The sequence below is a fragment of the Triplophysa rosa genome, linkage group LG11 (assembly GCF_024868665.1).
Source record: "Triplophysa rosa linkage group LG11, Trosa_1v2, whole genome shotgun sequence".
Lineage (NCBI taxonomy): Eukaryota > Metazoa > Chordata > Actinopteri > Cypriniformes > Nemacheilidae > Triplophysa > Triplophysa rosa.
In genome coordinates, this window is record NC_079900.1 from 20,034,283 (window position 1) to 20,056,356 (window position 22,074).

At 40.4% G+C, this 22,074-nt stretch overlaps 2 protein-coding genes across 4 annotated transcripts in view; one reads left to right on the forward strand and one right to left on the reverse strand.

Moving 5' to 3' along the window:
• On the forward strand, positions 1-6,277 carry lpar2a (lysophosphatidic acid receptor 2a). Its single transcript, XM_057345437.1, has 3 exons — positions 1-115; positions 570-1,483; positions 3,646-6,277. Exons 2-3 carry the CDS (start codon positions 745-747, stop codon positions 3,978-3,980), a joined length of 1,074 nt encoding a protein of 357 aa, XP_057201420.1. The 5' UTR covers positions 1-115; positions 570-744; the 3' UTR covers positions 3,981-6,277.
• The window catches only part of pbx4 (pre-B-cell leukemia transcription factor 4), a 26,471-nt gene continuing 9,095 nt past the window's right edge, over positions 4,699-22,074 (reverse strand). The window contains exons 1-7 of one of the 3 annotated variants that reach the window (XM_057345440.1): positions 16,522-17,216; positions 15,739-15,983; positions 15,446-15,636; positions 14,534-14,669; positions 13,523-13,679; positions 9,567-9,653; positions 4,699-7,335 (exon numbers count right to left, since the gene is read on the reverse strand). In XM_057345440.1, the coding sequence (XP_057201423.1) occupies positions 9,610-9,653; positions 13,523-13,679; positions 14,534-14,669; positions 15,446-15,636; positions 15,739-15,933 (723 nt within the window). In that variant the 5' untranslated portion in view covers positions 15,934-15,983; positions 16,522-17,216 and the 3' untranslated portion in view covers positions 4,699-7,335; positions 9,567-9,609. Of the gene's footprint in view, positions 7,336-9,566; positions 9,654-13,522; positions 13,680-14,533; positions 14,670-15,445; positions 15,637-15,738; positions 15,984-16,521; positions 17,217-22,074 lie in introns of those variants that run through there. The other 2 variants (XM_057345438.1, XM_057345439.1) reach the window with 2 other exon arrangements.

Genomic DNA, 22,074 nt, shown 5'->3' on the forward strand with positions numbered 1-22,074 from the left:
CAAGATTTATCCGCAAACTTCGCCAGACGAGCATTTCCGGCAGGCGCACGAGAGCCAAAACAACGACTCCCAGTCAACTCCCTGTGCGCTTTTCTGCTTTGAGAGTCCGTCGTCGGTAAGTGTTTTAAACTGTTATACTGTTACACGAGTGTTATATTGAACTTAAGTCAGTAACGTTGCTGTTCGTGATCTGCCAACCGAGTCCAACTGTGCTGTATCACTGCAGAACAAAGTCATCCGGAGTTTTGCATTCAGGTTTCATTTACTATATGCATAAACTTTGACCACGACTTTCAGTTCCCTGTCTGTTGGGGACATTTTCCCTCTATTTAGGAGAACAATGATAGTAAAAGTAAGAATTAGTAACATAGTTTGGTCTGTAAAAAAACCATCACCTCAATTTCACAGACACTGATATCACAACTTTAAGGCCTATAGATTACTATAATAAGGATGTGATTTCTGATACAATCCAGTATCATGTCCTGTCCCCATCATATACACCCTTGTTAAAAATGAACATATCATGGACTTTAAATGCGGATATCTAATGTGTTCCTGTGTTTCAGGGTTGGAAAAGCCAAAGTGACACACCTTGACAGCAGTAACGCATGTGCATTGTTTAATATGTACAAGCACCATTTCAAATGGAGGTTGTTCGAATCCGAAATCCGCCGTCAGGAAAAACTGGCCTAACTGGCAACAGCTAACCACTTCATCTGATTTACACAAACCGCTCCAATAATGTTATCTAATACCTGTGAGGCATATAACAAGCCCGTCTTCTTCTTTTACAACGAGACCGGGAAGCCCATTTCGTCTGAATGGCGGCCGCAGGATTTTGTGGTGGTCGGACTCGGGATCCCGATTTGCGTCTTCATCATTCTCGCGAACATGATGGTTATAGCTGCCTTCATCATCAACCGACATTTCCACTATCCCATCTATTATTTACTGGGAAACATGGCGGCTGCTGACCTCTTCGCAGGCGTCTCTTATCTCTACCTGGTGTTTCACACCGGCCCGTGGACCATCAACCTGACCATGAACGAGTGGTTCATCCGCGGAGCTTTGATCAATATGAGTCTGACCGCCTCTGTGGTCAACCTGCTGGCCGTGGCTGTGGAGCGCCATCAGACCATCTTCACCATGCAGCTTCACAGCACCATGACCAAGTGGCGTGTTGTGATGCTCATAGTGTTCATCTGGTTGATGGCCATCGTCATGGGCCTGGTCCCCATCATGGGCTGGAACTGCGTTTGCGATCTGTCCACGTGCTGCTCGGTGGCGCCGCTGTACTCTCGCAGCTTCCTGATGTTCTGGGCTCTGCTCAACCTCCTGGCCTTCTTCATCATGGTGGCCGTGTACACCCGCATCTTCATCTACGTGCGACGCAGGAGCCAAGAAATGTCCCCTCATACCGACCAGCCCTCGCACAATCAGACTGTTATCAGCCTCATGAAGACCATGTCCATGATTTTGGGTAAGACCTTGACACGCTGGCGTTTATGATATTACTCGGTGTGTGTTGTCTTCAGTTCTGTGGTTTGCGTGCAGGCTTGAACTTTTTGTCCCGTTTGTAATTTTACGTTAAACATGCCGTTTTAACCCATGGTTGCGTAAAATATGAACATGACCAACCGTTGCCTTGAATCTGGGAAATGTCCATATCTTTGGGTTAAAACAACCCAGCATAGTGTTTTCAAAGGAACAGTTCACTCAAAAATGAACATTCTGTCATCATTTATTCACCTTGTATAAATGTCTTTGTTGTGATGAACATAGAGAAAGATATTTGGAAGAATGCTTGTAACCAAACCGTTCTTGGCCACCATTGACTCCCATAGTAGGAAAAATTGCTTTATAAATTTCTTTGATCTGTTGAAGACAAAAGAAGATATTTTGAAGAATGTTGGAAAGCAAGCAGTTCTGGGGCACTTTTGACTACCGTTGTCATTTTTTCTACTATGGTAGTCGATGGTGACCCAAAACTGTTTGGTTATAAGCATTCTTCCAAATATCTTCCTCTGTGTTCATCAGAACAAAGACATTTACAACAACTCGAGGATGAGTAAATGATGACAGAATTTTCATTTTTGGGTGAACTGTGCCTCTAGTATTTAGTTGACATAAAAAAGTACAGTTAACTTGTTTTGAAGATAAAAAACAAGACAACAAAACTTATCAAACCAGTTTGGCCCATGCTTGTTTTAACACCGCCTATCTGTTACCTCGAGCCAAAAACAGTTATTTATTTACCCTGAGGTTTTAGGTGTGAGTTTTGTTTCCTCTGTTGCATTTCAAAGCATGAGTATTTAACCCCAGCGGTGTGGACATCACAACATTACAACTAAACTGTAAAAATGTAGTGCTGTGTGTTTATGTAAAACTTTGGCATGTGGTGAAGTTGTACAATACAATTTTCACCATGTAGTTTTGTCATAGTTTTACACAATATTATCAGTTCTGCAAAACAAGATTCGCAGCTTTAAAGTTAAGCCTGTGTTTACAATTTGCTTACTAGATTTATTAGACCACCTGTCATAATAAAGAGAAAACGCAACTATTTTAGGATTCTGTCAAAAACAAAAACATTTGATTGTCATTTTCTAGGCAAATAACAAACTGAAAGAACTAAACAGTCTTTATTCGTTTGTATACCCAAATTTGAGCCGGCCCAAAGGTCAGAAATGAATCAAGCATAACATTCAGCTATTACAAGTTATTTTTTATTAAGGACGGCAAGTGAATAACTGTAGTTGAGAATTAAAAAGTGCATTACTGTTTTACGTGAAAGGCAGAAAAAATAGTAACGGCCATTGAACACTGAGTCCGAAATTTGCGTGCGAAATTTCCGCACGTTCAAAAATAAATACGACCTCATGTTGCGTCAATCACATTTACACACTGCCTCCGATATTTTAGCAAATGTTTTGAGAGGCGTTTTGACAATTCAGAGACACAGTAGAAACGAGCGCCAGATACGAAAAAACGCATACGAACATTTCGGACTGTATGTGCAAAAGTTCATGTATAATAACTAGGGCTGCCAAAAGATTAATCGCGATTAATCGCATCCAGAATAAAAGTTTGTGTTTACATAATATATCTGTGTACTGTGCATAATCATTTTGTATTTATTAACACATACACGCATATATTTAAGAAAAATCAAAAAATTAATAAACGTTTATAAATCATTTCAATTATAGGTAAATATAAATAAATATATGTAAATATTTCCTAAATATGTATACTTGTGTATGTGTTTGTATTTATAAATACACAATGAATATGCACAGTACATAGACATATATTACGTAAACACAAACCTTTATTCTGGATGCGATTAATCGTTTGACAGCCCTAATAATCATATGAATTATATTTTAACATTAGAAATACTACTGTGACTTAAGACCTTACACATACTGCTGGATTAACATTACAGAAGCATAAACAATGATTTTGGTAGGGCACCTATGACTTATATTGGGTTCATCGTGTTGGGTATAAATTTAGTACACACTTTACACAGTATTGGTTATGGTTGCTTTGCAAAGCGCCGTGGTTTGTGCCAAACAAAGTGTCGCACAATGAACTGCTGTCATCATGTCAACGTGTTGTATGACTCTTTCTCTGTAGGGGCCTTTGTGATCTGTTGGACTCCAGGTCTGGTGATTCTTTTGCTGGACGGTCTCAGTTGTTCCAAGTGTGAGGTTCTTAAATATGAAAAGTATTGCTTGGTTCTTGCTGAGTGCAACTCTTTGGTGAACCCCATTATCTACTCGTTTCGGGACAAGGACATGAGGACCACCTTCAAACGCATTCTCTGCTTCCCCTGGAGAAGAATGCACCAGCATGAGGGGCCTTCTGGCATCCGCTTCGAGTCTGTCAAAACAGGGGCACCCCCTGAGAAAAACAGCATTTACTCCAAGAGTTTTGAACCCGATACTAGACAAAGCATATTGTCTGTATAGAGAAAGCATTTCTGTGTAAATAAGTGACTTTGTATGTGCCTAGTTAAAGGATTGCATGTACAAAGAGTAAATACTTCATTTTTGATAGCTTGTTTGTTGCGTGTTTTTGTCTCAGTTTGACAATGGGCGTATTAGACAGCATTGTCCCACATTGACTTCCCTTGTACGGACATTTTTCAAACATTTCCCCCTTAGATTCCGCAGGAGTCATATACAAGTTTTCAACCACATGCGGGAGAACAAATAATGACAGAATGTTTCTTTTTGGGTGAACTATCCCTTCACCTCGTATTGTGGAACTTTAGAGGAATATAAAAATGTAGTTTATTCTGAATGAAAATGAGTTTCATTAATCACCCACTGCTGTCTACAAGACGACATTTTTGGTACACAAAAAGACCACCCTAAACATTGCCCAATTGCTGTTGTATTTAGCTCATCTGTTTCTAATTTAACTTTTCTTCATTTCAACACACCAAGTGTTTATAAAGCACATAGTCAATTTGAGATGCTGAGCAAAAGGTCTGATTTATTATGATCCTCATATTATAGTCCTTATGCTGCATAAATATTCAGGCAGGTCGAGACGATTGGCTGGTTTGCCAAATATTGAGAGGCAGACTCATTCATAACTGCTGTAACAAGATCATTTACACTTCCTAACATGCGAACACCCCCTTAATGAACACGAGAGGAAAAAAAACGACAGGCTCAAAAGCACACTAGATTATTTTATTAGTTTTTGTTTTTCTAATAAGGAACACTACAATTTTCTCATATTTCTTTTTTTTCTCTCTCACTAGAACAGTTCTAAAGTTGAGGTATAAAAGGAGTTTATACAGACTACCAAGTCTGAAAATGATGGGGTTTATATACAAATGAAATGGAGAGAGGAGAGGTAGAGAAGAGGGAGAGAATGGTAAATACAGAAGGAAGCGTGTACTACAATTCTAGTAAAATAATGATAAAATCGAGGAAAAAATAAACACTGACGCCATTTGATTTAGTGCTGTTGAATCCACCTCAGCTTAAAAGTATTGTCCAAATTTTGTCCAGTCCATTTCTACGACTACGTAGTGTTTGATATCACCGTCACTGTTTGCCTTCCGTATCTCGCATCTGTAGCTTAAGCATCGATAGTGAAATAGTGTGATGATAAACGAAGTGAATTTTCACAGCACTGTAAACCAATGCTCAGACAAAAACCACACAAAATAACCGAACAACACTCGGAGACTGCGAACCGAAATAAAACGTAACTGAAACGCTAAAATGAATATTATTACAAAGACTAACAAATATTACTCTCTCGTGAGTAAATCCAACACCCCAGCATTAAAAAAACAAAACAAGAAAAAAGGCATACAAAATGAGAAAATACACTGAAACATTCCACAATCTGTACAGTGACATCCATAGATGACTGATAGAAAAGAAAACAAAGACATTTTGGTGTAGTAATAGCATCAGTTAGAGATATCCATATGAAATGTTTATAACTAACAGTAATCTATAGAGGACACGATGATGTGAATAATACCTTGAAAAGCTCCTCAGAGTTTGTTTTCCTATGTGTACATATAAACAAACCCCAATTTACATTTCAACGTTATTTAGTCCTTTGTTTCATATATAGAATTTCCATTCATATCAAAAAAACGCGACTAAAGGTTACATTGGGAAAATAAAAAATAGAAGAAAATCAACATGAAACAAGTCCCGAATACAAACTTGATCCACCAGGATAAAAGTAAATATAAATTTATCTGATGTTCCTCAGTATTAGCTTTAGTCCGTCTGTTTCAAATCCCAACACATCCAGTACTTATTTTTGGTTCAATTTGAAGGAGAAAAGCCCTTGTCGCTTGGCTATGTCAACTGATAACAAGAAAGAGTTCCTTTGTTTAGTGAATTTGTAGGCAACGAAAAAGGGGACAGCATGCTTTTACCAAGGAACAGGTGCTTTCAATTGCACGTACAATACAATCAGTTCAAAAGCACAGCAAAGTGAGTTAAGAGACAACCCAACCCCCCTTAAAAAACAGACACCCATACACACACACAACATAGTAACGTGAGAGGCCGCAGGACAAATAAAACAAATCCTTGATACCTGTAACTAGTTCTTGTAACATCATAACAAATCTCATATTTTCAATGACCGTGACAATACATGTATAACATACGCATTGTAGTATAACAACTATACCACATATAGTCAGGTTGCTATTGCCTTCTCAAAAAACGTTTTCCGGGTGAAACAGAGCATGGTTACCTGTAAAAAAAAAAAAAAGAAACCACTGAAATTTGACAGAAAGCTCTGGATCGGGCAGTTTGAAGTGTGGCGTGGTTGGTTTCTTTTTTATTCACATAGTTGTTCGTTTATTTGGTCTGTTAGTCACACCCTCTCTCTCTTTTTTTTTTATAGTACTTTATCGTAAAAAAAAACAGTTAGGCTAAATGGATCCGCTAAAACATCAACACCCTACATGCATGGAAGACAGTGAAACATGTTTTATCTTTCCCTTTAAAAATATTTCTAATACCCTCCCCATGTCCCCATCCGAACGAATACTCCAGCTATCTGTCCAACCCCTTTCCTACCACCCGACTCAGTCTTATATTTGGTGGCTGGTGGATTCCTTGTGAAGAACCAAAACACAATTAGCTAAACCAAAACCAAAACAAAAACGCGGCTTGTTGAGAGAGACTCAGTGGGCTGAGGGAAAATTGAGTCACTCCGCATCTCGGTTTCTTTCCACTGCAGATCTCTCGCACCAAACTGTACGGCGTACCTTTTCACAGATTCTGCTCCGTCCACCCACCAGGTGAAAGTTTTGTGCTTAACAGAACGTTGAACACCAGAGGACGGCGCGAGTGAGGCGGAGATCGGAAACCATATTAAAACTGCAAACGTGGACTAAAGAGGATCTGCGTGGCGTCTTTGTGGTTCAGTTGTCTGAGGTTGTTCTTCGTCGAGCGGAAGGTGCGACAACCATTGACAGCACTTTGGTACAAGCGAGGAGGGAGGTCGTGGTGACGGGGGGAACGGGGCTGTGGAGCGTCCACCCTGTGTTGTCCTTTCAGCCGCTGCCAAATGTTTTGCTCGAGCGGAGCGTGTGCATCCAAACGGTCCGGTTCGGCACACCGTAGAGAAGGTGGAACGGATGACTATGGAAGACCTTGGACACGGGCTTTGGGCAGGAGAAAGAGCAGGGCTGAGGCTGGATGATGGGATGCTTTGTGTGTGTGTGTGTGTGGATTAGCTGGAGGTGTCGGAGGGGATGCTGCCAGGTGGTCCTGGTGGAGAGGTGATGGACGAAGGGTTAGTGTTGTCTTGCCAGCTGTTGTTAGCCTGTGGAGAGAATCACAGAGACTTGAGTGCAAATTGCAACGAAACGGTCTTAAGAACTAAGATGCGAAACAAATCTTTAATGTGTTAACAGGGCTCTAGAGTGTGACCAATTTGGTCGCACATGCGACCTTATTTCTCAATGGTGCGACTAAGAAAAATCTGAGTTCGCATCGGTGCGACCAGCCGTTCTAGGGAGAAAAAAGTCTCCGCAACTCTGAAAGTCTCCCTGTGATTCAACAACAGACACACATTAGGCCCATATCGTGGTCTAAACCTATCAGAGATAGTGAAGGGCGGGCCCCCCTCTGATTGGCCGTGGTCCAGATATTCCTGTACGTGTGTGTACCAGAGTTAACCGAAAATTCTCTATCATTGACAAAAAATATTTACAAGTGACGGAAAAATCTGAAGGCCGTCCGTCTGTCCGTCATTTTAACAGATTACAATGAGGACAATTTGTAACTCCCCGTTTCCCTTCATTAGAGCGTGATATGCTCGCGAAGGGACATGCGTGTTTTCACCTGTCATTGTTACCGACTAGACATATGTGATGCGATCTGGGAAAACCCGTCGGATGTCTCGCTGGGACGCGGGAAAGACAGTTCACCTATCAAAGTAAACCACATAACATGAAGAATGAAGGAGTGGCAATGCACATTTCCCACCAGTCCTGTGTAAACTACGGCATGCAAAGTTTTTTATACAATGTTTTCGTGAGATGACAGAGCTCCCCGTCTGCAGCACCGGGAGTTATCCGATCGCAAAACATACAAGGGATGATCAAAAGTCCAGACACTATGCACATGATAAACAACGTAAAGCTTGCTTCACTGCTTATTAGTTGTTGGGCGTAATGTTTGCTAGTTTCCTTTGTGTAGTGATAATGGCAGAGCTCTCGTTCTTTAAGTGTGCCCTGCACCATTTTCCTTACTTTCGTTTTATTCAAACGGTTTTGTACAGTATTTTTATAGACTTCAACACTGGGAAATGTTTTTTTATTAAATTGTTATTAGTCTTAGTAGTATAAGGCTTTTACTACTCTAAAGTGACTTTTACTTGTGATACTGGGCTGTTGTGCTTTTATTTTCATCACTTAACTTTAAACCCGGTTTCCTCCAAATTCCGTTCCTGAAAATCATAGCGCTTTAGCCGACCTCAGCCATCTTTTGTTACATACACAAGGTATGAGCAAAATAAAAACTGATTTGGAAAGGGCTTGAATATGGTATCAAAAACTGTAATATATAAATTTGCACCATGTGTTGGGTTTTCCCAGATCGAATCACATATGAACAAACATTAAATATATAGATGAATATGAACAACAACGGCTTTATTGGGCATTCAGTTGTATTAAAATACAACAAGTTCCGAGACACAAGTACAGCGTGATGACGTCACGAACATACTAATTACCACGTAAAGCCACCTTGCACCATAGTGACGGGTAATAATAGATTATGACGGATTTTTTACGAGCCTGTCAGTCAAAATGACAGACAATAAAAAGTCTAGCACAACCTCTGGTGTGTACGTGTGAAAATGTGTGTGCTGCAGTCAGACAGAGAGGGGAGGAGCCTATAGGCCTGTCAGTTAAACAGAGTGGATGTAGCCGCGGATGATGAGAGAAGATGAAAAGAACGATTGACAACTTTTTCATGACTAATATTAAGTTAAGGCCTGATCCGTCCAAAAATCATAAGCAATGCTCTGACACGGAGCCATCAACCTCCCAGGTTATGTCCAGCCCTGGTCCATTTATCTTGAGATGTTTTAAGTTTATATTTCAGTTCAGTGAAGCACTTTAAGCACCAACACTTTTTCAGTAAGTTACCTTTCTTGTAGAATTGTGCTTCAAATAAAGAACTTTATGTTGACCAGATTGTTAGTTAATCATTTACAAGTCAATTTTGCCTTTATGGACAGCGATTTAAAAAAAAGTGAACTGGTAAAACTGTGGTGTTAAATGCGATACGGTTGAAAATTTGGGTGCACCGAACTTTTGTGCTGGTGCACCTAAGAAAAAAAGTTAGGCGCACCAGTGCAAAAAGTTAGTCTAGAGCCCTGGTTAACCATGTGACAGTATAAAACTGAGCGATTGCTGCGAGCCTAAAAGCTGCAGTTTTCAGTGTAGGTGTTAAAACGCAGACCACTCGAAGGGCAAATGTGCGCTGGCTGCAAGTAGTTTCCTGTTCGAAAAATTCTCATCGCTTTCGACTTTCGATACTCACGTCTACACGGTGTGGGGTATAAAGGGGACTTCCTGACAGATCTTCATAGCCTGCCGTCAGGTGTGTAGCACGGTGCAGGATATCCACCTGTGGCACAGACACATCACATGAGCTTTGTGAAGCAACGTAACTTCAATCTTGAGATTTTCATGTTTACATTCAAGACATTAGCCATTGTGTTGTGAGCTCTGCAAACCGATCTTTGGCTCTATTGTCAGTGGTTGTGTATGTATATTGATACGACCGTCTAGCCGGTCGCACGGTGAAGTTAAGTGCTGCTTTCTCTCTTGTTCAAACAGGTTGGTCGACTATGCGGAAGGGATATTGTAATACCGTAATTATGACAGCGCTTTTACAATACATGTGTATTACGACAGAGCGCTTTCACTCTTATCGCTCATGTGCCGCCCTCTATAATTCACACTTTGATATTAGCATTCACTCGCTAACCTCACCTGACAGTTAAACATCAGTACTACACTGTCACAACAAGCGCCGAACAATCAAGTGTAGCGATTAGATAAGACGACCGGCTGTCAGATAGCTATCAGATACTTCACATGTCAAATCTTCTGCATGTTCATTTTTGAAGTCGCAGATAATAGAAAAGAAAGAAGAATGCTTGTGTCCGAACAGTTCTGGGTCACTACTGACGACCGTAGGAAAAAGAAACTACTATGGTGGTCAATGGTGCCCCAGAACTCTCAAAATATATTACTCGGTGCTTAAATGTAGAATTACACTGTAACATGGAAACCTTAAAATAAAGTCTAAACCAAAAGGATATCTAAGAAAAGAATTAAACTAACAGGAAGTAGACGAAAGATTGGTTACGGACGTGACCTGGATGACTCACAAAGAGACCACACTTACAGGAAAGATGGCGGAGACGTTTACAGGGTAGGGCGGATTTAGGTAGAAGGGTTTGGGGGACGAACAGGAGGAGGACACTGTGAGCAGGTATCAAAGGGGAGGGGCATTGAGGTCAAGGGCGTGTCCTCAGCGCCTACCTGCTGCTGCACAGCGGGAGCGCCGCTGATGCCGTCCCCGTTGAGAGAGCGCAGGCCGAGGTAAGCGTCCCCTGCGTGAGACAAGGTGTAGGACCCGGAGGACCCTGCGGGCAATACACGCAGCCGGTCAGGCACGTCAGCTTTGCCGGGGTCGGGTTTGCGAAAACCTACGTGAGGTAAAACTGTGTGTGGTCTATAATCACAGCGGAGCGTGAAAATCAAGACGAGCCGCATTCCACGATCCAAGACGGTGCTTATAATCCGTTCGGCTATTTCCGTCGATTAGAAACAAAAAGAAAAACTCGAGCATAACAACACTGAGAAGGCCTGTACGTTAAGTCATACGGCTTCCTCTGAATGACGTCGTGTATTGTTCTTGAGATGTCTGCAGGATGTTGAACAGGATGTGTGGAGATGGCAGGAGGTGACAAAAAGACAATACCAAGTTCATTCACCTACCTTCTTCATTCTGCATCCTTAGCAAATAGAGGTTCAGCTACACTAACCAAATGTGTGTGTGGATGCGTTACATTGCTTTTTTCTGTATATGACGAGAAAACTAACGTCTAAAGTAAACACAGTATTGATCATTTAACAGTGAATAAATCTCACGGGTTATGCTATGGAAAGGCTGCTGCACATTACAAGATGATCAGGCTGGTCTCCAACATTTAACAAATCTGAGGCCGGATTCACAAAAATGTTTCCTTAAATTCTAATGGAAATGAATTTTTATTTTTGATCAAGATTGACTTTAGGGGGGGGGGAATCCACATTCTCGAAACAAAAGCTGTCGTAAATATTTAAGATCAAGCCTCACGGTTGTCTTAAATGTCAAAAGGTAAGCTGTTTAACACATGTATTTGGTTGTTTCACACGTGACGTGTATTGTATTGAGCCAGAATGATCATGTTTAACATTTACGTGCCATTGAGGAATATCGAGGTAATAATGATAAGGTCTAGCGCCATTACTTTAGCTTTCATTATTAAAAACAGAGTGCTTTTTACATGTATTCTGGGACAAAGTGACTTGAAACGGAGAGGGTCACAAATATTATGGAGTAGTAACACACAAGAAGTATTATAATAAATATCATTTTGTAAACCTTGCACATTTGAGCTAACATGCGCACATAACATACTAATATATGTGGGTCAAAGACGTTAAGATGTCCCCATCAAAAGAAATGCACATTAAATGTACCGCAAGTGAAATGTCTACTTTATGGTTTTTGGAGAATCAAGTGTCAAAATTTGGTTGAAATAATGTAACATTGTCATTCAGTGCAACACAATATTTATGTACAAATTCAAACAGCATGCTTATTCTGACTTGTACATATTGAAATATATAAAAGAATAAGGGAGCGTATTACATTTTATTGTGCTTGAAATAAGTCAAAAATTCTTATTGACAAATGGGCAAAACCTAAAATAGTGGCAAATAAAAAGAAAAGTAAAATTACAACTAATTAGCATTTGGGGTGAAGGTAATTAGTCTTTTAATATGTCATAAATTGATTTTTGTTGTAAATATGCCTGACAAGATTGTTACACTGAATGACATTTTAATGGGCGTCTTCTGTAAATCAGGGAAAAAATATGATATTTATTTTTTGCTCAGAAAAACAAATCTAAAAACGCAATTAAATTCGACAAAAAATGTTTTCTTATTTTTTGGAACAACAACAATTCAAAGCAGCATTACATTAAAATAAAGTTGATTGTATAGATGAATATATACAGTTACCTCATTGACAAATCATATGTCATTTATTCTGAGAATAGTTTTGTGAATCCGGCCCCTAATCAGCCTTTGAACATCTTTTAGTGTGGGTCAGCCTTTGACTATCACAACACTGCTTATCTTTTCAGTCGTTTACAGTGAAAAACAGAGGATGACAGAAAAAGTGAATGTTCACATGTGAATGGGTGATGTGACCTAAATGCATAAGTACTTCTGTAATCACACAAACAGATTATTTCTGAAGAAACTGCACAGGGAAATCACTCTGATATTAAACAAACGTGTGGCGGGGCCTATTTTTGGATCATTCTGTAAAATAAATACCAAACAAACGAAAGGTACTTTATCTCCTATGATTACGTTCTCTTGTTCTTTTAAACTTAATGGCTGCGAAACAAAAGGTGTGTTTTTTCATAATAAATGAGTGATGCGTCATCCACCAGCGCACTTGAAACAAACCTGAAACACATTCTCTCAAACAAAAGACTTCGTAAAACTAACATTTTAAAATAGATACAAGGCGTTACACACCCCCTCTAAAACACACACCTATGAACACACACCAGATAAATACCATGATAACCATCCAAATGAAATGTTGCTCGACGACCGTAAACAACTTCACAGTGCTTTGCCTTGTTCTTAACAACACCACCTAATAACAAGTTCTTCCTCGAGCTGGCCTGTTTGGACACATCCTGCTCTGTGTTTTCATGTTATTTCTCTTTTCTATGTCGCTCTTGCATGTAAAAAGTGCGAAGCAGCTATTTCATCATCTATCGCAGTTTAATCTGTAAAGCATTTTTATCATTTAATGGTATAAACGGTCACATCACCCAGCTCCAGCAGAAACAAAAGCCTTATGGGCGGGCCGAATCCTGCAGGTGTTGACAAAACTGTTGTTACCTAGCTACAATCACGACAACAGTTACCGTCGAAAAATCACAACTTCCTCGAAACTACATTTCGCACATACCAAAGAAACAACCATTTTCAGATCAAAACAGATCGTGGACAGACAAGTGTAGACAAGAGTCCTGACAACTCATGAGCGACAGCACAACAGAAAGCGATAGAGAGGAATAATGGCGAATAAAACGCAGGAGTGTGGTTCGAGTCCAATAGTTTGCTGCTCTGACTGTCTGACGGCTGTGTGATTTCAGCTAGAGATGATGGGGGGGCTGGTGTGTACTGTACCTGAGTTGGGTGTTGCTGGAGAGTTTGCCTGGCTGGCCTGTGCTGACACATTGGCAGCGTCCACGGCTGTTTTTACGGCGTACAGGTTCGCTTCCTCCTGGAACTTACCAATGTTCTTCTTGTACCGAATTCTCTTGTTGCCAAACCAATTCGAGACCTGCGGTGAAACAAACTGAATCAGCATTTCATCTTCCTACTACATTCACATTTCTGCATTTCTTGGCAGGTGGTTTTTCTTCACATTGGTATCTGTGTTTTGTGAGAATCAAACCCACATGCATTGCTCTGCTAACACAATGTTCCACCAATTGAGCTAAAAGAACTACACTAAATAATATTTCAGCGTAAGTTTAAGAATGCCACTTTAATAGTCTTCACTTTTACATCTGCATCGCTTTCAGCTCTTATCGCTGCTGTGGAGTTTAATTCTGCTGTAAAGTATCATACATAAAGTGTATCGGCCTTCTCTACAAATGGTCCTGGTGAGCTAAATCTAATTTAAAATATCAGTGATAAAGTCCCCACGACCTGGTTCTGTGCTATTTATTATTGAAATGGGAAGTTGGGGTAGAACGTGTATACACTGGCCTTTTTTATACATCCAATAGCCTCTAAGTCCTTCTACTTACTATTGATCACGTTTTATTTAGCATTTTTTGTTCATGTTTAGGAGTACTTGATCATATATGTGACACGTTTACATTGTGAGTGGTCTTTGAATGATATGAATGACAAATTCATGCTTTATCATTCATTGGTGTAAGAAAACAAATTTGCATGAAAGCATCCCTCATGGTGTTGTTTAACTAAACCACTAACATGATCTAACTTTCAATAGACATGAATATAATATCTTGAAAAATGACATTGTCAGCAGTCTATTATTAGCTACTACATAAACACTTTTATTTACTGTCAGTATGAGATGATCTATTTCCCCCTGTATAACTGTATTTCCAGGAAATCCCCATCAGAGGATGTGTAGAGAACTGATGCGATGCCAGATCTCACCTGAGAGACAGTGATGGCACACTTCTTGGCCAGTTCCTCCTTGGCTTCCTCGCTGGGGTACGGGTTAGACAGGTGAGAGTAGAAATACTCATTCAGCACCTCTGTTGCTTGCTTATTGAAGTTGCGTCTCTTACGTCTGAAGACACAGTAGGTGTAGAAATTGTTTTAGGAAGTGTTTAATCGACAAGATATCGCAGTCCAAACAACACAAATGCAAGACATGGTTATTACAGCTTTTAATGTAATTCATGTCTTTCATTTTCTTAAATTTGTATATTTATTTAATTAATAAAATAAATGATTTCATTTTCTTGTATAAGAATGAATTAGGATATCATGTATAATTAGTAAATCATTCCGTTATACGGCCACTTAAATAATTAAGAGACCATTTCAAAGTTATTTTCAGTTGTTCTGAATGTACCATTTCTAGGTATGTGTTTAGGTAAGATGATTATTTTTGTTTCAATATTTCTCCCATGTTTCAAATAAAAACATTTTTCTATTTGCATTTATTTGCAGAAATCGAAAACCAAACAGGTGAAAATAAAAGAAGATATGCTTTTTTTTCAGACCTCAAATACTGCAAAGAAAACAAGTTCAGATTCACTTTAAAGCAATACAACAGTCATTTTGGTATAATAATGTATTTAGGGAAAGTCCATTTATATTTTTATGTGATAACCTTGATTTTTATCACAGTTTTCATGTGTATTGTCATGCAGTCAGTCTTTCACATTGCTAATGCTAATTTGAAATGCTCTCTCAATTTTTTCCACGGCTGTATAATCAAATGTATTCAAATATAATTCAGTTGTATTTTTATCAGTGTTTACGGTGTTGAGTCTTATTTCTACATTTGGGAAAGGCAGCACTGAAACTGAAACGGAAAAAAAAGTGCTCACGACCCACCTGGCATCAAGGAAACGAGAGCGAAGGATCATGACGGCCTCACAGGTGCTCTGCTTCAGCTGCATCTGGATGGAGCTGAACTTGCGGTGGATGATGGCCACCATGCGCTCGATCTCTTTGGGTGAGATGGGCCGTGTGCGGGACTGCTCCCTCAGCAGGTTCATCACGTGATTGGTGAATTCACTGCAGGCCTGCATTACATAACACATCCGAAGATCAATATATAGATCATAACAAATCCCATTATCTCAGACCTAAACACCCTCCAGGATTCCAGTGTGTATTTTTCTCACCTGTTCATATTTCTCCAGTTCGGAGTGATAGATCTGACGGATCTGTGCGAGTTTGGCTCTGTAGTCGGAGTGTTCGATGCTGCCGTCGTTGGGCGATCCTCCGGCCGCCGCTGCAGCTGCGGCTGCTGCCGCGGAGCCGCCGCCCTTCTCGGGCCCGGACACGCCCTCGGCCAGCAGCATGTTGTCCAGACGCATGATCTGGGGGTCTGGGGGGTCCTCCTCCTGTACGCCTCTGATGCTCAGCACTGCGAAAGACAGAAACATTAGTTATAAAATTAACAAAATAGCTCAGGCATAAAAGTCAGTTTTGACCGCTAGACAAGTTAGTTTCTATTTATGTGACATCACTCTGGTTGCCCCGCCCACCATAATATGTCAATGATTCAAAATCATGCTTCACATGATTGTATGCTACAAGCTTTGTGTGGCACATTGTTCTGATGTTGTTTCCTAAACAACAGAAATGAAGGAATTTTAAAACAGATGTGCAATTCCTCACTCATCCAGCAGAGGGCAGCAATGTACTTCATTCACAGGCCAGTGTTTGTAAAGCAGGGTTTCAATAATAGGAGAGCATGTGCTGTCACTACAAGCACAAGCGGCCATAAGTACACACCTCTTCGACACTGAATTAAAGCAAGACCCCTGTCAGCTCCCTGCCACAGGCCCATCGCTCACAAACCTATACAAGCACATGCTCCACGCTGCCATACATATGCACAAGCAAACCTGAGCAGCAACCAAGGCCAGAGTGTAAGAAAGATAATGTAAAGACATACGTGCCTCTATGAAGCTCACTTTAAGAGCCTTTGTGTTCCCTCTAGACAACAGACACTTCAGACCGGATGAACTACACGAAGAGCAGATCTACAACATTCCTACACGATGCACAGCGATGGTGACTTTATTGGCGCACCCGTTCATCCAGCTTGTGATGGGAAAGAGCCACAAACTCGAACACCAACAAAAAAGCCATCTTCATTCTTACGTCTGTTTCAGTGAATGTGGATCTTCTGGCCGTACCATCAAAATCAAAGCTTTTCTCCCGTCCTCCCTTTAACTGATAACACATTTAATGACTTCAGCTCTCCCCCTCCCCCAATAACAGTTTCCAGCTCTCCCTCCCCGCTTTTCTTCCTCTCCTTGAAAACTTTTTCTTTCCCTTGGCAAGCGCACTTTTTTTCTTGTTCTCTCTTGCCCCTTCAGGGTCCCTCGGCTCAGGTCCTCCCTCTCTTTCTTTCTCTTCGAGTCACATTCCATCTTTTGGTTCTCCCCCTCTCCAAGCTCAGGAATGCACCAGACCCAGCCGCCTGAACTAATGACCCCGATTCACCAGCCCTCGCTTTACCTCTCTCTTTTTCAGCCAGCAAAACTCCCCAAAGTCAAACAATAAAGAAGAATGCCTTTTTTCGTTCTCGAGTACATTACAGCCGTCTCCGAGTGCGTGTGCGCTACTGCGATGAGAGTGTTTTCGTGGAGTTGAGAAAGCGACACCTTTAGTGTGAGCAAAGTTTGTGCGCATGCGTTGTGAAGTCACACTACAAAAGTCTGAAGGCTCAAAACTAATTTGAACGCAAAGGCTTCTAGGATTGCATTTCATTATTTAATTCAGAATTGCAGCAAGCGACTCAAAGTAAACTTTTCTTTGACTAGTTTTCACCTAATGGTTAGAACTGCAATCCTTAAAGGGACACTTCACCCCAAAATAAAAATTCTGTCATCATTTACTCATCCTCGAGTTGTTTCGAACCGGTATACATTTCTTTGTTCTGATGAACACGGAGAAAGATATTTGGAAGAATGCTTATAACCTAACAGTTTTGGGTCACCATCGACTACCATAGTAGGGAAAATGACAACGGTAGTCAAAAGTGCCCCAGAACTGCTTGCTTTCATACATTCTTCAAAATACCTTCTTTTGTCTTCAACAGAACAAAGAAATTTATAAAATATTTTTTTCTACTATGGAAGTCAATGGTGGCCAAGAACTGTTTGGTTACAAGCATTCTTCCAAATATCTTTCTCTGTGTTCATCAGAACAAAAACTTTAATATAGTGTGAGTAAACGAAGACAGAATTTTCTTTTTTGGGTGAACTGTCCCTTTAACTTTTGGAGTTAAGAACAAACAAAAATCAGCTAGTGAGCAAACACATTAAAAAACAGAATCCTGGTTGCGGAAACGTCTGTATTTGGGTAGTTGCCAAAAATACCATTATGTTCTATGGTTTGAAATAGCAAAAAAAAGAAAACATTCGGTAAAATATACTGTATTATTGTATTAATATTTAACATATTAAGTTTTATTAAGCAAAATGATTGTATTAATATTTACATTTTGTATATTGCATTAATATTAAAATTTAGCCTATAATATAAAATAACATAAGAGAGATTGATCTTCATTGTAAGTTTTTGCTGTCACACCATAGGACACATTTATTTGTCAAATACCCATTTGTGTTGAAAAAAATAATTAAATAAACATATCACTTGATTTTGTGACATTTCATTTTAAGTACATAATGTCCCCTTTAAGCTCCCAACAGAAATAGCTGCAAAAAAATGATCGCTGCTGGGTGTAGAATTATATGGATCTTCATGGTGGAGCAATAGTTTTAAGAGAATCTGGCTTCATAAAAGATTGTGAAACTGATGTATTTATAGAAAGTATTATGTTTGGTTTAATGGCAACTCTTTTTAAAAAAGGAACATAATGAATGCTGAGGTTTGTTACCACCACATGTTAAATGTGTATAACGCAACCGCAACCTTACAATGCATTAGCCAAATATCTGTGTGTGGGCATTTGCATAGAATGTGTGTGGACTGCCTCCGGGCTCCCGAGTCAAACATGCAGAAGTGTGTAGAGTTAGTTTAGCCTGACGGGTGAGGGGAGGGTCACTGTTTTTATGACCACAACCCCACAATCAATAGAGTGAAATTTACCACCTCCCTAAAGAGTATCACCCACAATATCCATTACAAGTCTTGCCTCCAGCTGACTCCCTCAAGCACCCAGTCTTTTCTTTAGCCTCATTATCTCAATTAAGCTGCGATTACTGATAATTACACAAATAAGCTACACAAATAACCAGCAACGTTTGCCATTAGTTGGCACGGACTCCTTGAAATGACTAATACCTCTTTATATTACAATTTATCGCTGGCCTTGATTTTAAAACCCATAATAATGTTTCCATAAATAAAGCGTCCATTTTGCCACGGCTCAATGGGTTTTATAATAGCTTTGCAGTAAACTCTTCCGACTCTACTGTCGGTCTTCGAACGACCAGAGAAACCCCAAACGCCGCCGTCTAAATGTTTGCGTGCCTTTAAGAAGATTAATAAAGCCAGCCTGTTAAATCTTTCAATTAGCACACTTCATTAATACAAACACACCGCCATGCTAATGAGATAATGTACATTTTAATGTGGTGCATCTGTCCAAGTTGCGCTAATATCCTGCCATTAAATTTATGAATGATCGACGGCGCCATTGCACGCCCCCTCCTCGCAGATCTGCGAGGAGGAATTCCCTCATTTGCGACGGACGGAAAGAAAAACCAGACGCACGTCCGAGCCGAACGCCGCTAGCAACCTGGCGAGTCGTCCTATGAAATATTCAGAGAACCCAGCTGGGTTCGACTGCATACATAATCACTCGCGTTCGCACTGAACGTGTGCTTCAGGTACGGCGCAGGTGATGCGTTGAGGTACCGTGTTCGCTTTTGGGTGCGCTATATTAACGCTGCCATTTTCAGCGCGTTACGGAAGGAACGGTCGGTCCATCACGGCTGCGTTAACATCGGGCCTCGACAGTCTCGGTTTTCTCTGTACCTCTTAACGCATTCTCTCTCCTACAACCCCCCCCTCTCCGGCCGCTCTCTCTCTCGCCATACCCCGCCTCCTTTTCTCTCTCTCTCTCCTTCTCTCCCTCCGTGCCCCCAGCCACCTCCCCCCATCCTCTGTTCTCCATTTCAGTCGAGTTCTCCATGTGAGCCGCAATCCCTCATGCTGTCAGCCCCCCCCACCTCTCTCTGTAGACAGACAGGATTAGCATTTTAATTGCATCAGCTCCCTTGGGTATTCTCAGCCTTTCACTGGGAGAGAGCGAGGGAGCAGAAGGGGGAAGAGAAGGTAAGGAGAGAAAAGAGGAGAGGAGAATTGTGGGGGAAAAAGCAAAAGGGAGTCACAGGAGGAGATAAAATAGCAGGGAGGAGACGGAAAAGCAGAAAAGATGGAGAAGCGGAGGGGGCGGGGAGAGCGAGAGCGAGCGAGGAAGACAGAGATGGAAACGGAGGAAGACTTGATCATCGTCATGGTGGGCTGTGTAGGGCGATACTTAGGAAATGACAGCGCTTTGACCGCAACGGCCAATAAATCAAAAGGAGGAAGGCGATGGCGACGGGGGAGGGATTTATTCGCGCTGAAAAGCACGCCCACATGAACGCAAACAAACATGCTAACCTGAGAGCCAAGAGGGATGTAAATAAGGCGAATTTATCTTCAAACCCGAAACGACTGCAATGCCATTAAGAGTCAGATTGAAATATGAGGGTCATTCCTACAATGCAGAACATTTTCATGTCCCCTCGAATGTGTCTTAATAAACCGCATGAAATATTTGGCTTACAGTTATTCACGATTGAAATCTTGTTCGATTTCTTGGAGCACAAAATCATAATTACGTGAATAAGAGTGAATTCGTTGCCATTTTCGTCCTGCTCCTCAAGGGATCAAAACTGTTCAAATATGTTAAACCGCTTCTTCATTTTTATAAAAAAAATCTCACACAAAATATGCTGTCTTGTGAAAATTGTATTCATTTAATATTTTGTTTAATAGTCCTGTCTCAACAACACATGACTATTTGCTTATTTTATCACACTAACTAATAATGCTACATGACATCATCATTCTGGAAGTGACATCATTTTTAGTGGGAAAACAGCACAAACATTGGTATTTGAGTAGTTTATAAATTCAGTCTTGTGTTTTGTGATTTAATTGCTTTGTCTGAAATATTTCATTCCGTTTCATAAGATTTCAGGAATGAGTATTAAAATAAACACCCTTAAGCCAGCTCTCCTTCAGTAAGTAACGGATAACTCGCTGTTTATTTTTATCCTGCAAGTTATAATATTAATTCTTTCCGGTGTGGATAATTAATAAAATTATGATGTTTCTAAAAGAACACCTAATATAAACATACCCTATATACCCATTTCTAAAAATGCTTTTTCTTTCATTTTTTAAGTTACATCGCATGATATATATACTGCATAAAAAAATCCTAAGAAACCTGAAGCTCTGCACATATCAAAATGTAAGTTGCATTCCAACTGCAGACCATTGCTAACAACTCGATGGATGTTCTGAGCCGGTCTGAAAAACTAGGGATGCACCGAATGTTCGGCCACCGAATATATTCGGCCGAAAATAGCAAAAAACGCATATTCGGTATTCGGCCGAATATGTGAAATGGCCGAATAATTTTACCGAACATGACTCGAGAAACGATCAACTAGCAACCAGCGCAGAGAGAGGGAGAAGAGAGAGAGAGAGACGTGCGCTTTATTAATGCCGCAAACATTTTGGCAGTGTGTGTGTGGAGCATTTTAAGGTGTCAGAGAAAGACAAAGCACGGGACTTGCCGCACGGAAGTAAATTTCCGAATGAAAGCGTCTTTACCGGTCGGTAACTTGTGGCTATCTTCAGACGGGAGCGGGCTGTCTGACAGTAGCCCCGCCGCTCGCGACATCCTTTGACAGTCATACAGTGGTCGCGCGCACACAGTTCCCTGTACTAAACAACTTGTCAAAGTATGTTCTGTGCATCCCGGCCACGAGTGCACCAGAGAACAGTCAGCTTCTGTGGGCGGAGTTTGCAGGAGAGACGTGAACTGATATGGTTGTCAGTCAGCATCAGTCAGAATAGCTTGCGTTCGATGTTTTTTTTTCTTACAAATCATTTTGCAACGTAGCCTATAATAATCCAACAGTTTTAGTTTATTCGTATTTTTAGTTTATAGGCCTAATGTGGAATGACACTTTTTAATGAAGTGTTTTGTTGTAGGGGTACAGAGTAACTTACATTACATTCTTTTACCAGTCAGTTATAGGCCTAATTAATATAGGCTATTAAATTTTTTGTTTTAATGTATTTTGTTTTGCTCAATTTTATATTAAGTTGTATTGTATTTTATTGAAAAGCAAGACAAATTTTTAAAAGCAAATTTTGACTATTCAGTTTGTGCAATAGTGAAAAAAATAGCTTAATAAATAGAAGAAATGCAAAAACCATAGTTCGGTGTTCGGTATTATTCGGCCTTCGGC

What these genes read in the sequence shown, in the direction of transcription:
- lpar2a (XM_057345437.1), top strand. Translation starts at nt 745, where the DNA reads ATGTTATCTAATACCTGTGAGGCATATAACAAGCCCGTCTTCTTCTTT. An exon ending in GACCATGTCCATGATTTTGG is followed by an intron (nt 1,484 to 3,645) that starts GTAAGACCTTGA and finishes CTTTCTCTGTAG; the next exon opens with GGGCCTTTGTGATCTGTTGG.